This window comes from Eptesicus fuscus, chromosome 2 (assembly GCF_027574615.1).
Source record: "Eptesicus fuscus isolate TK198812 chromosome 2, DD_ASM_mEF_20220401, whole genome shotgun sequence".
NCBI classification, from domain to species: domain Eukaryota; kingdom Metazoa; phylum Chordata; class Mammalia; order Chiroptera; family Vespertilionidae; genus Eptesicus; species Eptesicus fuscus.
This window is the reverse complement of record NC_072474.1, coordinates 60,340,476-60,357,043: the sequence shown is the minus strand read 5'-3', so window position 1 is coordinate 60,357,043 and position 16,568 is coordinate 60,340,476. Positions and strand designations below refer to the sequence as shown.

General features: G+C 41.9%; 1 protein-coding gene across 2 annotated transcripts in view; it reads left to right on the top strand.

Moving 5' to 3' along the window:
• The window catches only part of AFF1 (ALF transcription elongation factor 1), a 194,375-nt gene that overhangs the window by 139,011 nt on the left and 38,796 nt on the right, over positions 1 to 16,568 (top strand). For both annotated transcript variants that reach the window (XM_028148276.2, XM_028148279.2), the window contains 3 exons: positions 5,680 to 5,766; positions 6,702 to 6,738; positions 10,055 to 10,106. In XM_028148276.2, the coding sequence (XP_028004077.2) occupies positions 5,680 to 5,766; positions 6,702 to 6,738; positions 10,055 to 10,106 (176 nt within the window). The remainder of the gene's footprint in view (positions 1 to 5,679; positions 5,767 to 6,701; positions 6,739 to 10,054; positions 10,107 to 16,568) is intronic.

Below are 16,568 nucleotides of genomic sequence, written 5' to 3'. Positions count from 1 at the left end.
AAGAAAAACAGAATCTTTAGACCTTGGAGGAAGTCTTATTCTTTGCTCTTATCGAGTGTGCCATGATCATTTGTGCTGCTTCTACAAATACTACATCATCAAATCCATTATCCATTTGTTCAAGTTTTCTTTCACAAGGTTTCTTTCTAGAATTTAGTTCCTGGGAGGGAGTGGGGGAGGGGGTCCCCCTCATGAACCAGCATGCTTTTTATCAGAGAAGAATTATGTAAACGTTACGTTTCCCATTTTGGCTTCAGTTTCCAGGAAATCTAATACTCAGATATAGTAATTGTAATAATTGAGAGTTTTGTTTATTTCTCATTCTTCTTCTGTGGCTTTTAATTTCCTTCCGTGTGAATTTTAATTATATTCTTGCTTTGTCTTTTACTTTAAGTTTTCTAATTTTTTTTTTGGAAGTAGGAAAGAAATTTATCTGGCACATGTACTTATTAATTTATATCTCTAACTACGCACTCTTTTTCCTCAAAATATATGCTTACCAAATTTTTTTCTTTAATTTTTAATTGTAACATATTAAGTGAGGTGGAGCTGAAACCAGTAATTAAGTATATTGGTTATCTTCTCACTTGTAGGGTTTTAATAAAAGTAGCATCTAACTAGATGTTCAGAAAATATTTTTGTTTTACAATCTTTTGTCCCCTACTTTTGTAGTTAGGATTTTCTTAGAAAAAAAAAAATACCTTTAAGAAAACATACTTTGTCCTGCTAAAAGTGAGAATTTTTTTTCAACCAGCAAGTAAAATTAGCAATAAATAAGACATTTTTTTAAGGAAATATATTTTTTTTAATATATATTTTTTTTATTTCAGAGAGGAAGGAAGAGGGAGATAGTGTTAGAAGAAACATCAGTGATGAGAGAGAATCATTGATCTGCTGCCTCTTGCATACCCCCTACTGGCGATTGAGCCTGCAACTCTGGCATATGCCCTTGACCAGAATAGAACCTGGGACCCTTCAGTCCACAGGCCGATGCTCTATCCACTGAGCCAAAGCAGCTAGGGCTAAACAAGTTATCTTGATCACATTCCGTTTTATGCTCTCCCTCTGGTATTTCTGAAATTATTTGATCTGAAGAATTATAAAAACAACAAATTACTTAGTTAGAAAATGGCCTTAGCATTTTCTATTCTATTGTTATTTCCAAAGTAAATGCAACATTGTAGATTAGTTGCCTCTGCATATGCCCCATGCTTCTCTTGTTTCAATGTGTGTTACTAGTATACTAGGGGCCCCGTGCACGAATTTGTGCACTTTAACCTTTTGCACTCGGATGTCGAGTGTGACTCGACGTAGTTAGTTAGCAATGGTAGCAGCTCGAGAAAAAAGCAAGTGAGTGCAAAGGGTTAAAAGGAACTGTGGGCCGCGAGGCTGTTGTGGGCACAGGGGCGGGTTGCGGCCCATCCTCTGTGCCCCTGCCTGGCCCCTCGGGCCGCAGCCCTTGGTCCCCTCTCTGCCGGCAGCCCAGCTCCTGCTGCCACCGCTCCCACACACCAACAGCGCCGGTCCCGCTCGCACCCACTGATGGCGCAGAGTAATTGGGGCCGGTGCCAGGAGCGGGTGTTAGCGGGGCCAGCACCATCAGCGGGTGGAAGTGACAGCTGCTGCCCCAATCGTCACTCAGGAGCAGGGGGAGGCAGAGATCGGGGCCAGCAGCTGCCGCTCTCACCCGCTGATGGTGCCAAGTGATCGGGGCCAGTGCCAGGCGCTGGCAGCGGGTGCGAGCGCCAGGCAGGATCGTGACACGCGGGAGCAAAGAATTTTTAGTAACCACCAGAGGCTCGCCCCAATGACAGTGACTGGTACCCCACATTGGTCTGGTGCCCCTGCTCACTATCCAGCCGTGGCTGACACCCGCCATGTTCCACATTCTGCCGCCTGCTGCCAACACCTGCCATGTTCCACACGCGCTCCCTGGTGGTCATCGCACATCATAGCAACCGGTTGTTCCACAGTTCCATCTATTTGCATATTAGGGTTTTATATATAGAGAAACTACTGTTGAGTCCTTTATCTAGGATGATGATATTTGACCACCAGATGAACACTTTCAATTTAATCAGCTCACCCATCCTCCCTCTCCTCTCACCCAATATCACATTAAGGTCTTACTTGGAAATACCTGAAAGTAAATGGTTAATATAAGCAACAGGTGTGTATTTTTACTTGGAACTTATAAAATAGAAGCATGTCCTGGCCTAAGGAGGCTTTTGTGTAGTGGAAACTTTCAGTCTGTCCCCTTCTCTTCTCTTGTGACTGTGGCCTCAGTTAAGTCATGTGTCCTCTCTGGGTCTCAGTTTCCTCATTGCTGAAATGAAGGAAATGAAGGCCCTGGGCTAGTAGATGATCTCCAGGGTTCATTCCAGCTCTCACTGTCTGATGTAGATCCATATGCTTTCTTCTTCCTCATGGTTCCTATTCTTACCTGGTACTAGCAATTTATGAAGGTTGCCAGGAATCCTAACAAATCTTTCTGATGGGCAATAGAGACAGTAAATAGTCTCTAACAGAGAAAACTCAATCATGGAAGATACTCTTCGGTTCTCCAGGGGAAATATTAAGGATGGAAGTGTTTTAATGAAGGGGAAGTGGTAGCCTATAACTTCTCCAGGCTGATGGAGTAAGAACATAGCAGACAGACTCTGCTAGAAACCAGGAATTGGTCATGTACAAGGGACCATGTGCAATGTGCCCTTAGTGGGTGAATGGCAATAGCTCAGGTTTGTGTAGCCTCCTGGGGGAATAATGCAGTACTTGTAGTACTTATGTTAGTGCAGCATTCCATTGACATTGGCACAGTGAGTGGCAACACTATTTGTTTGTTCCTTCATTCCTTTGCTCAACAAAATGTCTATTAATCTTCAAATACTTTTCTAGGCATTGGGGGTGCCATATGAATAAAAGTCCTTGCTCTCATGGAGGTCATGGTGGGGAAGATGAATATATAATAAAATTCCAGATAGTGATAAGTGGTGTGAGTCCTGTAGCGGCAAATGAACAGATGTAGGCAGAGGAAAGAGTGCAAAAACCTTGAGATGGGAACAGGTTGGCGTGTTCAGAATAAGAACTATACAGTGTGTCTAGGGCAAAATGAGCGAGGTGGCCTATCGAGCGGAGATGGCAGCGGTGTCACCCAGAAGGCCAGGACTGAAGCAGTGCCAAGTGTTTTACCCCCCCTTATGTGATAAGTCATTGCTAAGGCTGGGAGCAAATTCGTGGCCTTGTGATTCTGGGCAGCTTCCTCTCATGGCCCTAGTTCTCTTAAGGCCTAAGTCCCTCTCCTGAGCTAGGCATTCAGGGCAGTGCATACATTCTTTCAGCAAACCACACATTCCAGCTGCCTAATTCAGTAGCCAGGACAGCCCTAGGCAGTGACAGTACAATGGGTGTTTTCTGGGAATAATTGGTGACTAACCGTCATAGATTGGAATGCTAAAGAAATTGGAATTTTAAATAAATTCTAAAGAAATTCTTGGAATTCTAAAGAGATTCTTGGAAGACTTAAGGATGGTACTTGCAAACAACTTCTCAATTAATTATTATGTTTTTACATTGTAGCATTATAATGGTCCCATAGCTTAAAGTATAGTCAAATAAATAAAACAGTAAGGAGCTCTCTTTGGTGCAGTATTGAAGTTCTTCAAAAGCTAGACGATTAATTAAAAGTTGTAATGCTTTTAATTTCAGTGCTTTCTATGCATCATGTATCCAAGCATTTTACATAAGTTACCCATAACACTTTGAAAAATAAGTGGTTTTAGTCTACCTGTTATTGAGATCTGAGGCTCCAAGAATGCAGGCTCACCTGGCTGGTGAGGGTAAGTCAACATCAGTTACTCTGCTTATTACTGTGCCAGGCCATTTCTGTCAATTCTGGGGCTGTAGCGACTCAGAGAGTGGCTGTGGGGACAGGCCAAGGGGAGATGCGCACTGAGTTTGGGATTGGAAATAACCTACTAGAGCAGTGGTCGCCAACCTCTCGGACCTCACGGACCACCACTTGGCGACAGCTGTACTAGAGCACCATGTTCAGCTGTGGTGGGGATCCGTGGGCGATTCTGTGGTCATAGGTTGGTCAGCACTTCGAAAAGAATGAAGTGTTGCAGTACACAATGTGTTACGCAGAGGAGGAGGTATTACAGCCTGGTCTGGGGTGGTCAGCTTGTTGGTAGAGGGTTGCCTGTCACTCCTTAAGCCAGGTCTAACACACATGATGATATGAGCAAGGGAGCATCCTCTAAAGGAGTCACTCACACATGCTTGTGTCTTTCCACAATGCCAAGTTTATTAGGGAGACCTCCCCAATAAGCCAGCAGAGTTACAGGCAGGTAGAAGTGAGCAGAGCGAGCATCCAGTGCAAAGTCCCACTCACTGGCGCTGTCTGCAGTGGAGAGGTGCATGTAGGTCTCAAAACAGGCAGCTACAGGGGTGCACCTGTCGGATGGAGTGGGAGGCAGGCAGGGCTCCGTTCGTGACTATGGTACATCAAGCGCCTGGAGGTCGGAGCTCTGAGTTCTTAGAGCCCCAATGGGCAGAGGTCCCACTCCATATCAATATTCATATGAAGGCCTTATCCCAGTGTCCAGACTTGTGGTTTTGGCCGTCCCTGTTCCCTAGATCACCTCAGTCGACATAGCTCTTGACATAACTGGCATGGCTGACAGTGACTCCATGTTAGATTGTCAAAAGTGTTCAAAAAGTCCGCTCTGCTCTTGGCCAAAAATGTGGGAATTGGGTTTTTTCTTTTAGACTGGGAAAGCAGGAGGCCCATACCCTGTGCTGTCAGCCACTGGCTTCCTTTCAGTCATTTTGGAGCTCAGTTTTCTCATTGGTAGAAGAGAAGGTTGGAGTTAATGATCCCCCGTGCCACTTTAGCTCTTTGACAAAGTGTGTGTGTGTGTGTGTGTGTGTGTGTGTGTGTGTGTGTGTGTGTACATGTACATATTTGTGATTGGACACCTTTAATCTGACATTGTTTTTAGCAAAGTAAAATATAATTCATGAATGTGCTTAGAAAAAAGAATTCATGGCAAGGTAAATATATTAATTTGTAAGATTTACAAACCTTGCCTCTATGAGTAAATAAAAATTAAACTTCTGTTCATGGAAAGGGAGGTAATTTTTTAAGGCTCTCTCCTCCACACTGTTCTTATGTACTAATAGTGTGTATCAGGGAAGGGTCAAATCCATTAAAACTCTCCCAAGAGGAACAAGTGACCTAAATTACTTGTTTGCTTAAGTCAAACAGGAAAGTTCTTCTTCCTTTGAACTTAAATAATTCCAGGAAATGCAAAATAGAAGCTGAGGGAGAAAGAAAGCATTGAGCAGGGGCTCCGCTTTCACAGTTACATAAGCTCTGGTAATACCTACACCCGTGTGGACGCTTCACAGAGTTCAGAGTGTTAAGGCCATTCCTGTTCTATGCTCTTGTTTTTTTCCTTCATGCTGATTTTTTTTCTTTTCAGTTTTGTAAGTTGGAGATCTTCAGCTTTTGAACATAGCCCATTAAGTAGGAGATTTTTAAAAAGTAAATGAAATAACTTTTAGTTTTACTTTTTCATTTACCATCAATCCACCCTGCATTGTTTAAACAATTCGCTTCAGTAGCAATGTGTTCTATTTATAATTGGCTTTTTCTTCCTTCCCCAAATCTCTTTTCAGGAAATGACCCATTCGTGGCCACCTCCTCTGACAGCAATACATACGCCCAGTACAGCTGAGCCCTCCAAATTCCCTTTTCCCACCAAGGTAATGCCCTCAGTGCCCCAGGCACTGCACCCATAGGATTGCTGTGAGCCAGATTAGTCAACTGCTACTTGTTGAACTCTTCGGCAATTACGTTAAAATTACAATTAATTTGACTTCTAAAGTGCTTCATAATGCTTTCAAACACTTTCTTATCCAAATTGTGTCTAATTTTTTTTATAATAGTAATTGTATAGGGTTTTGTAGCTTATGAAAGCATTCAGTACTTTCCAATAAATCCTCTCATTTGAGAGTCATTCCCTAGAGATAGGAAAACAGAGGTACAGGAAAATAAGTGAGGTGGGTTGTCTGGTTCCTAGTTTAGAATGGAGATATATACATACATACATGCATACATACACCTTACACTACTCACATTTCTTAAATTTTCTTAAAGGTTAACATGATCTGCTACACTTGGTGCTGGTTTCAGAACAAGCAAATCAACAGCTGACAGATGTTTCTGTTGCAGTATTTATGAGCAGTGAAATAACATAAAAATACTACCATTTTTCTTTGGGGCGGGGTTGTACTTTAGGAGAGCCTTCAGAATGCAGAAATACCTTTAGATCTGTGTTCTGTCTAACCTGATATATGCATGCACATTATTAATATATTATAGCCATTCCTTTCCATGGCATTGTTTTCAAAAGAGGTTTTATCTTCTCAAATTAGTATTTGCCACATTTGATACTTGACATATTTTCTAATGATAGTTTTTTTAAAAAATGATTCATGTTTAAAGTAAAATATTATATACACTTTGTTTTTAAAAAAAATCTTTGCTCAATACTAAAGGAAAAATAAACTAGTAAAAAAGGAGAAGCAATAAAACCTATTTTGTGTAAAAATTAGACTTATCAGTGGTTAATAGATTTAGCCGTGATGCAATCTTAATTTTATAAACCTTAACTGGAGATTTTTCTTTTTCTTTATAGGATTCTCAGCACATCAGTTCTGCAACCCAAAACCAAAGTAAGTAAATATGTGGAACTGATTATTGCACTGGAGAATGAAGCTTGGTTCTTACTGTTTTGATATTAAAGAAAAAAAAACATTAATGAAAAATGCCCAGCAGAGATGAGGCGTCCTGTGTTGAAAGAATGGGAACGCAAGACCAATAAAAAGCTGCTTTTTAGGTGGAATTTCAGATTGTTGCAAAGAGTTCATGAAGCTGTTTTAGTAAAGTCCTTAACAGATATAATTTGGTATTACCTGGCATGTGATCAATATCTTGAATAAGATTCTCAAGCATTATAATCTAGGAATTGTATACAAGGGTGGGCAAATACAGGTTTACAGTTGTGATACTCTTTTGATTTGATAAAGCTATTATAATACTCATAACCTGCATGTCTTCCCATGTGAACAACTGTAACCCTAGTTTTGCTCACCCCTGTATAGGCCAGGTTGGGATATTTTGTGTGGTTCTTATATTTCTTTATCCAAAAGTAAGAAATTTTTATAAAGAATATAGCACACAGCTTCTTTAGCCCCTCTATATGTATTTGCCATATAATTAAATTTTTAACCCCTTCTATGGATTGTAAATACTTGAAAATTCCGGGAGAAATGGAAAAAAACTAACTTTATCCATCTCTTCTCTTCATCAGTAATTTTGATAAATTCTTTTTGTCCCAACTACATGCAAGGCATTTCATACCTTACAAAATTGATTAGGGTATTTGCGATCATTTAGTCCATTAATACTGTGTAGTAGGTGCCCAAGTTCTAAAGTTTTCGTCTTCAAAGAATGGGAACCACAGTAGGTTGTGTGTCGGGAGAGGGACCTCAGAGGTAGATGTTCCATGGAGGTGACTCTTCCTTCATCTTTTCCACCTCATTCTTTTTCATCACTTGCATTTCCCCTCTTGATATTTCTACCATTTAAATTGGATGTGAGGAGAGTAAAACGATGAGAAAAGCAAGAAACAGAGCATCCTTCCCAGAGCAAGGCCGGAAAAACTACAGCCTCCAAACCCAACCTGTTCTGCAGCTGGTTTTTGTACCGAAGGTTTTATTAGGACACAGCCGTGCCTGCTTATTTATTATTAAGCCACAAGGGGTAGCATGCAAAGTGTAAAATACACGTCTGACCTTCACAGAAAAAGTTTGCTGTCCCCTGCTCTAGGGATACTGAATAAGGTCTTGCAAAGAACTGACCATCTTGCCACAGTGTTATATAAAGTAGCAAGGTAAAATGGACAGAAACCGATGGCTGCTTGGGGAGATTGGGAAATCTTTTTTCTCAGCATCTTGGCAGCTGAGGCAGAGATAGCTAGCTGGTGGGGTGGTGCGGGACTGCAGGTGGGCCGCCAGCTCAGCTGCGGACAGGATTGAGGTGCCCCTGTACCCGCACTTGCTGGCTGCCAGCCATGCAGATTCTGTGCCTCCCACTGGGTCACTCACAGCTTGAGGGCGTGCTCCTGGTTTAGAAAGGCCTACTCACCCTTTAAATGGATTCCCCCTTTTAGCAATAGAGTTGAAGATGGACCGGTAAGTGCTTCCTTGTCCAGGTATGGGTGTCCTCTCGGCCTGTGGACTCATGCGGGCCCACTCTTTGTTTCTCTGATGAGAAGTTTCCTGTAGGTCTTGGCTCACCCGGTGTTACCTTGGGGTCTCGTTGCCACCACTTGTCTGCTGGTGTTCTGTGGAACCTGGTTACCTTTGGGAGGATGTGGTCTGTGTGGAGCCTGGTTGGACCCTGAAGGGGTCTAGTTGTGTGTTGGATGAAGAGGGAGTAGAGTTTATATGGATATAGCTTTCAGAAAAGTAAAGTTTGACATATATTTTTCAAAGTATGCCCAGCAAGAGAATTCAAATGTCTTGAAAGGGATCTTACAGTTTTGTAGAGTTCAGAGAATGAAGTGTAGGGATTTTACTCGTGTGTTCACATCTGCCTGCGGGTAACAGAGCCTGTGAGGCTGAGGGCCAGTCAGGATGATTGGACAGAGTCCCTGCACATGGCCAGAGGGTGACCCTAGCCCCTCTCATTTGTAGTCCTGGCCCTGACTTTCCAGCTGGAAGGGGAAGCAATGAAAAAATATTATGTAAGAGCTGCTGCCACCATGAGGATAAAGTGATTAATTGCAAATATTCAGGGGCCCACATGACCTTTGTGAAAAATATCACTCACTCTTGCCTAAAGGCATCCATATTTCCACCCCACTCGAGTCCTGTTTCAGTCCCTGCTACCTCATGCTCAGACAGAATCAGCAGCTTCTTAACTGGTTTGCTGCCTCAACAGGTGACGTTTCCTGCTCCCTTCTAGGTTAGCCCGGGCTGCACCCCCAGAATACTTCCTGAGGAATAGCTGCATCAAATCCCTGTTTAGACCTTTGGTAGTGTCTCATTGCCCAACAAGTAGTCATAACTTCCCACTCTGGCCTTCTGAGCCCTCCAAAACCTGACTTCCACTTGTCTTTCCATGTCCTTCTTCACCGACTCTCACCCCAGCCTCACGCTTTCCAAATCTGTGCCGCTGCTACGCCTCCACTCTGCACCTCGGTTCACAGTGCCTCCTCTGCTTGCAGATCTTCCTCACCCTCCTGCCAGAGTCATTCTGTCGGAATCTCACCCGTCCTTTGTGACACAGCTCATGGGGTTCCCTTTCTGATTTGCCTCCTTTAATCAACCGAGGAGCCATTCTCTTAATTCCTGGGGCAGTTACTTTATGATCAATTTGTGTACTTAATCTCACACTGACTAAGGTTGTAGGTATTTGTGCTGTTTGATGTCCCTCAGTCAACTCTAAGCTCATTGAGGACAGGGTCAAGTGCCCTGAACATCTTATCTGTGAGACACTCTATAAATAGCTGATGAATATGTAAATTGTGGGGGATGTTGAATAATGGAGGGACTAGAGGGAAGTTTGGCCAAGGACAGAGGCTGTAAATGGAGTGCTAGCAAATGACTGGTAGATACCTGAGGTGAAACCAGGTGGGGGTGAGAGCAGCTCTGCCCTGGTGCTTCCGTCTGAGCCCCCCACCAGGAGAGTCTCCTGGCATCCTTCCTCTGCCGGCAGTACAGGGTGGCAGGGCCTGCCGCAGGCAGTGCTTTTCAGAGTGCTTTTACTTTGTTTAACTTCGGGCAAGCCTTCCCTCTAGAAGTAACATAAATAGTGATGGGATCATGCCCGGTGCAGTGTTTAGCACCCTGGTGGACAGAATTTAAATATACTGAGTGTTTAGGTGAAAAAGGTGAGGGAACACCAAGAAAGGGAATTTATAAGTAAAAAACTCAAGAATATATGTCACAGTGCTGCTCTAATCATTTTTCCCCTCCCCCATAGAACAATATGATACATCTTCAAAAACCCGCCCTCATTCTCAGCAGGGAACATCGTAAGTAAAATGCTTTTGTTTATTAAAAGTTTTTAATACAACATTGTAATTTCCCATGTAAATATATTGCTTGGATTTTTTTTTCTTTTCCTGTTTTCACGTAATGAAGTTCATAAAATACTGCTGCATTGTAGAGGAAAGAAACGACCTACATTTATACTTGGATTAAGTTGTGTTGAAGTGTTAGGCACCATAGGAGAGTTTGATAAGGGGTTTTCTCAAAAGAATGGCATTTGAGCCATAATTTACATATTAACTGGAAAATAGAAGGTTTTAGCTGTATAAATTTTAGTCTTAAGTAGCTTCAGCTTTTGGAAACATCCTGGGGGGTGTGCACAATTTTAATATTTGCTGTCACCTTTTTGGCCTAGTTTTACAGAATGAGTCCTACTGCCCAGCTGTTCTTTATTAAGGCCAAGGAAGTCCAGATATATTTTGGGTTTTGGGAACAATTTAAAATACATAATAAAGATTTTTAAATCAGCATTTTGACCCAGTTTGTCATTTCTTGATGATATTGAACTAATAGTTTCTTTCTTTTCACACACCTAGAAGTGGTGTTTAGGGAGTAAGTGAGAAGGCCTTTCTCTCCTTAGGAATCTAATCAGTTACTAACGATGTGGCCTGGTAGTCTCAGGTTCAGGTTCAGACTCCCATTTTCTGCTATTTTCTGGGCATAATATTTGTTCCATATATTTTGGAAATGGGGATTACTGTGGATTGAATATTTTAAAAACTGTATAGTTGAGATAAAGAGGTAATTTTGTCTTTCTTACCATAACTGAATATGGGACCAAGTTAAATCACCATTCCCAATTGCCACTATTCACTTTATGCAATTTGTTTTCATTTCTCCATAGCAAAATAAGAAAAAAAGAACAATATAATGAGATATTTAAAAAGTAAATTTATTATAGTTTAAGGGATGGGTATGTGTGTGTGTAATAAAAGATCTATTTCATTTGTGGTACTGGCAGATGGTGAGTTTTTGCTTGTTTTTATTGTCCTGTACTAGAAAAGAAAATTGAACCATATGTCAGTTATCCTCTCCCCTTTTTTGTTTTTTGCCTTTTCCTTTTTCCCTTTTTGTTTTTTTCCTAAAGAGAAAAAAGTTTCCTGGCTCCCAAATTTTGAAGTCTGAAATCACTTTCTTTGATTAATTACATTTAAAGAAGGAGGTTTTTTAAGCCAGTTGATAGCTGCGTAAAAGATAGAAACCATAGCTCCAAGGCCCACAGTTGTAATAACTGTAACTTCCCCAAGGTTTTTGCACCTAGTGCTCTTTATGATGGCCGGCAGTAGAGCCCTTTGGACCATAAAAGGCCCTGGCCAGTGTCTCTGCGGGTCAGTGAGGAAGAGGGAGTTGAAGAGCTTGCCTCTCACTTGACAGTAAGACTAGAAGGGAGGAGCTCTCTTAAGAAGTGAGGGAGTGGAGGCAGCAGCACCAGCAGAGAGCAGCTGTGTCCCTGGGCCTGTGAGGAGAGGAAGGAATGAGGCAGATCAAGGCCTAAGAAGTAGCTTCAGGTGGAGCAGATTCCCACCAGTTTCCATCAGCTTCTGGGCTTAGGTAGTTGGTGGGGACTTAATGCTACTCAGAGATGTGGGTAGTTCTGATAAGTGAGCTAAACCACTGAAATCAGAGGTGCCTGGAAGTTTCTAACAGGTACACTTATCTCTTGTGACATGTAGTGTTCTCTTTATAAAAACTATTAATTTGCTATATATAAAATTAACTAGAAAAGCATTTTGTCATGACCCTCATTGACCTAGGGAAGGAATGAAAGTAGGGCCTGGTGGAGGCAAAGAGGAGGTGGAGAGTGGTCCAGGAGAGAAATGAGTACTGAGCCTGGGTCGATGAGGGGGGCTGTGTGGTTGTAGTGGTGTGGGGGGTGGAATTGGTGGTATTGGTAAGTACCCAAATGAAATGTACCAGTAGGTTAAAGGAATCACATTTATGGAGACTTGATGAAAGCAGTGTCCCAATTAATTTGTAAAGTGCAGTCATTGTTTCAGATTTAGTACAGTAAACCTCTTAGTGCTCACAGGTTAATTTGATCTGGTGTCAGCATTAGGGTTCTTTGACATGCACTTAAACTGCTTGAGTGACACACACAGTGCCTGGGATAATCTAATGTACTTTGAATGTCAGGAAAGAAATGTTAATTCCAGAGTCATTTGTACTTTGGTTTCAAAAGTCAACCTAGGTCAGAATGCTTTTTCTTTCAGAGTTATTAGTATTTGGGACTCCCTGGAAAAGTGGAATAGGGTGTGTGAAGGAAAAACAGAAGGACCCTGCACTGGAGAATAACTGGAGCCTGTTTTAATGTCTGTCTGTTCAGACCTTGGAGGAGCAGGGGTGCTAGCACGGTGGAGAGGATGTCGGTGGGAAACAAATATGTGCAGAATCCATTGCTTTTACTTTTTGTGGTTGAAGCTCTAGTTCAGGCGTCCTCAAACTACGGCCCGCGGGCCACATGCGGGTGTTTTTGCCGTTTTGTTTTTTTACTTCAAAATAAGATATGTGCAGTGTGCATAGGAATTTGTTCATAGTTTTTTTTAAACTATAGTCCGGCCCTCCAACTGTCTGAGGGACAGTGAACTGGCCCCCTGTTTAAAAAGTTTGAGGACGCCTGCTCTAGTTAGTTCTCAAATGATGAATTCCTTCTGCCAAGCTCTGCAGGGGAGTGATTAGCTAGGATGTTGGTGCAGTTTCCCGTCAGTTTAGGGGAGGAGGTGCATGGCTTTGGAATCCTCTTCTTTCCCAAGGCTTAGGTCTGTGCAGTTCTCAGGGGAAAGTACAGTGTCTTTCCTTTTTTATTAGATCCTTTATATGATTGGGGACAGTTCCCTTTCTGTGCAGCCAGATACAGTTATGGGTATCAATTCTTTGCCAGCCTTTCAGAAGGGATAATCTGTTAATGTTTAAGAAACTATAAAGCAGTCTCTAGATATTATTGTGGCTAACTTTCTTCTCCCTTCCCACCCCTGCCCTGAAATCGCCAAGTCCTTACTAAAAAGTACCCTCCTTTATTTTTCTTGTATCTCTCTCAGAAATCATCAGTGCTTATTTAGACTAAGAGACAGAACTTAGCCATTATAAGCAGTTTGCAGTTTTATTTACGTACATGGGAAGTTTATTTTGAAACGAAGGAAATGTGGTATCTAGACTTAAAGACTGGGATTGGAAGAAGAAAAACAAAACAAAAAGACTGGGATTGGGATCATCCTGAAAGTTTGGTGAGAAGAAATGGTACACAGATAATAAAGGCTGAGAATAGTCTGATACCTTTTTAAAAGAGCCTGAGTTTTCAACTTTTATATTCAAAACATTATTGGGTTTTAAACGAAATCTTTTTAAAGATACTTCTTTTTGTCTCATCTTTAAATGTTAGCTTATGTGAAAGTGTTTTGCCTGGATCCTTTATTTTAATGGCAGCTCTAACTTAGAGTGCTATTTGCTGATAAATATTATGGAAGAAGTGGTAGAAAATCACCTAATGTGCAAAGTTATGAATTATTTGTCACTGAGATCACACCTATCTCCTGTAAACAAGAAACAAACATTTGTGCTATCAGTTATACCTTGGTAGTTCTACATTCAACCTTCAGCATCACATAGTGTAAGTGAAGACCCCGTTCTAATAATGCTCAGTACTCAATACCAGGTGATGCTAGAAAAGGAAACATGTTGTTTTCACCCTCAACTTATCTGACCAAATGATTGAGGATCCAGGGTTACTGCTGTTCATGAAAATGTTAGTAACCTAGATATTTTGGGAAGTGATTTGTTAGGAGAGGTAGAGGTGTAAAATGAAAGAGAATAAGGCAGATAGCTTTTCTTTTAAGTATGTTAATGTTAGCCATGCTGTTGGGAAATGAGTTTGTAGGATTGAGTATTGAAGATTTCTGTTCTTAAATGGAAGCAAACAAAGAGAATAATTCTGAGCATTGTTGTTGTTTTTTTAAAGCTGCTTATTTCAGAATTATAGTCACTAGGGTACATTAAACCAATATTTAGAAAACACTGCAACTCCCAATTGTAGAGTCACCTTTTTTCCCATCCGAACTATGCTGGGACTAGCTCATTGTAGGATTATAGAACCTTGGAATAGTCAGTTTAACTCTTGGACTTTCAACTTTTCTAGACAATATTCTAGGATCTCTTGCAGGACAATGTTTGACTTAACATTGTACATGAGTTCATGCTTGAAACTTCAGTAATGTTGAAGGCATATTCGGATGAGGCCATGTAATGAAGCCTCTTTTAAATAATTAAAAAATTCTGCTAAGGAGCTGGATGGATCGTTCTCTTCAGAGTATTCACTTTGGAGCTATACTTTCAAATGATGCAGCTTTGGCTTGTACTACTTTGGAAGCACCCCTTTAGGATAATATATACCCCTATACTTGGTCTAAGAGCAAAGGTCAAGTAAAATGGAAAATAATAATTTTGTTGTATAATAGGTAAGTGTTAAGTAAATGAACCTGTGTGTGTCCTACAAAAGGAAGTCTTCTCATATCATTCTTTAATGTGCCTTTGACTTCAGTTATATAAATTACTAGAGGCCCGATGCACGAGATTTGTGCACTGAGGCGGGGGATCCTAAGCCTGGCCTGCACCCTCTCGCAGTCCGGGACCCCTTGGGGGATGTCCACCTGCCTGGGATCGGGCCTAAGCCAGCAGTCAGACATTCCTCTTGCAGTCTGGGGCTCTCGCAGTTGGGGACCCCTCACTCCTTACCACCCCCCAGCCAGCTGTGAGCCCGGCTTCTGGCTGAGCGGCGCTCCCCCTGTGGGAGCGCACTGACCACCAGGGGGCAACTCCTGCATTGAGCGTCTTCCCTCTGGTGGTCAGTGCACGTCATAGCAACTATTCGTTCCGCTGTTCGGTCAATTTGCATGTTACGCTTTTATTATATAGGATTCTCTGGGCTTGGCTCCAGGTGACTTGGAGATATTTTCAAAAATTGCCATTCTCCATTTAGTGCATAATTATCGAACACAGGCTGTGTGTGTACCTAGTGCTGCTTTAGGTACTTGGGGAAACAATGACCAATAAGACAATATTCTTGTCTTCCACGTCTTGTAACTAGAGAGTGGCATGTAATACAGACTTGGTGATGTGATAGTGACCACCTTGGATGTTGGTGATACTTCTGGGAGGGAGGTCAGGAAAGGTCTCTCAGAGGAGGTGACATTGATCTGGAGCCTGAATGGTGAGAGAGAGGCAGAAAATGCTTGCCACCTTTAAAGGAGCTTGATAACTTAATGCTGCAAGGAGTAAGGCATTTGAAAACATCAGAAAATCTTATTGGAAGTGACTACTTTGAAGTGGTTCATTTGCATATGCAAAACGTGGTTTAAAGGAGCCCTTAAGGATCTACTTAAGTCTCATTTTTAATCATAACTGCTAATTTACTAAGTGACCCTAGACTAATTTAAACATGGATTGAGTGATTGAATAAAATATGTTTTAAGTTTCTAAGTATTAGGCCTAAACTAATTTGTGCATCCCACCCACTCTGGGATACTGGGCTGTAAACAAGGTATGGTTTACTTCCATAAGATTTCATATTCCCTCCCTCCCTTCCTCCCCACAACCCTTCCCCCTGCCAAGGCCCTCCATAACCAACCCTTCCCCCCACCCCACCCCCCAAATACACAAGTACACTTTCCATTCTGGCCACTTTGGCCTCCTTGCTGTTTTCTATACTCTGATTACTTTCCCCCAATCCCTCTGCCTCTCAGGTCTTTCCTTGGATGTCATCCCCTTATCAACAGTCTTCCTTAACTACCCATGGAGAAGAGCAACCCACACCTATCTTTTCTTTTTTACACTTTTGTTCCCCTCCATTGAAAAAGGATTAGCTGTTTATCTCCTTCCTCTACACCAGCAATTTTCAACCTTTTTCATCTCATAGCACATATAAACTAGTGACTAAAATTCTGCAGCACACTAAAAATCTGTTTTTGCTGATCTGAGTCCCCCTCTCTCCCCCAAAGGTATAATTTTTATTCATTCACACTGGATGGCTGTTGTGTTGGCCTTTTTTTAACATTTGACAATCTAAGGGACAAGAGGTCAGGGCCTCTGACTATACAGTCAGGTATTAACTGTTTTAAAAAATTTTGTGGCACACCTGCTGAAAATCGCTGCTGTAGACTGTAAGTGCCTCAAGAGCAGGGCTTTTGTCTGCATAGAATCTCGAGTAGGGCCTGGCATATAATAGTAACTACCCAGAATAAATGTGGAAGGAAAATTATTATACATAAATTTGATTGAATACCTATGAGCAATCTATATGTAGAAGCGCCAAGCGACTGGAATGATGGAACGACCGGAAAGACCAGCTATGACGCACACTGTGGTGGCCAACCAGCCCAATCGGGGCCCTGATTGGCTCCTCCCAACCACCCACAGCCCCTCCCCCATGCCAGCTGGGCCCTAATTGGCCCTCATTG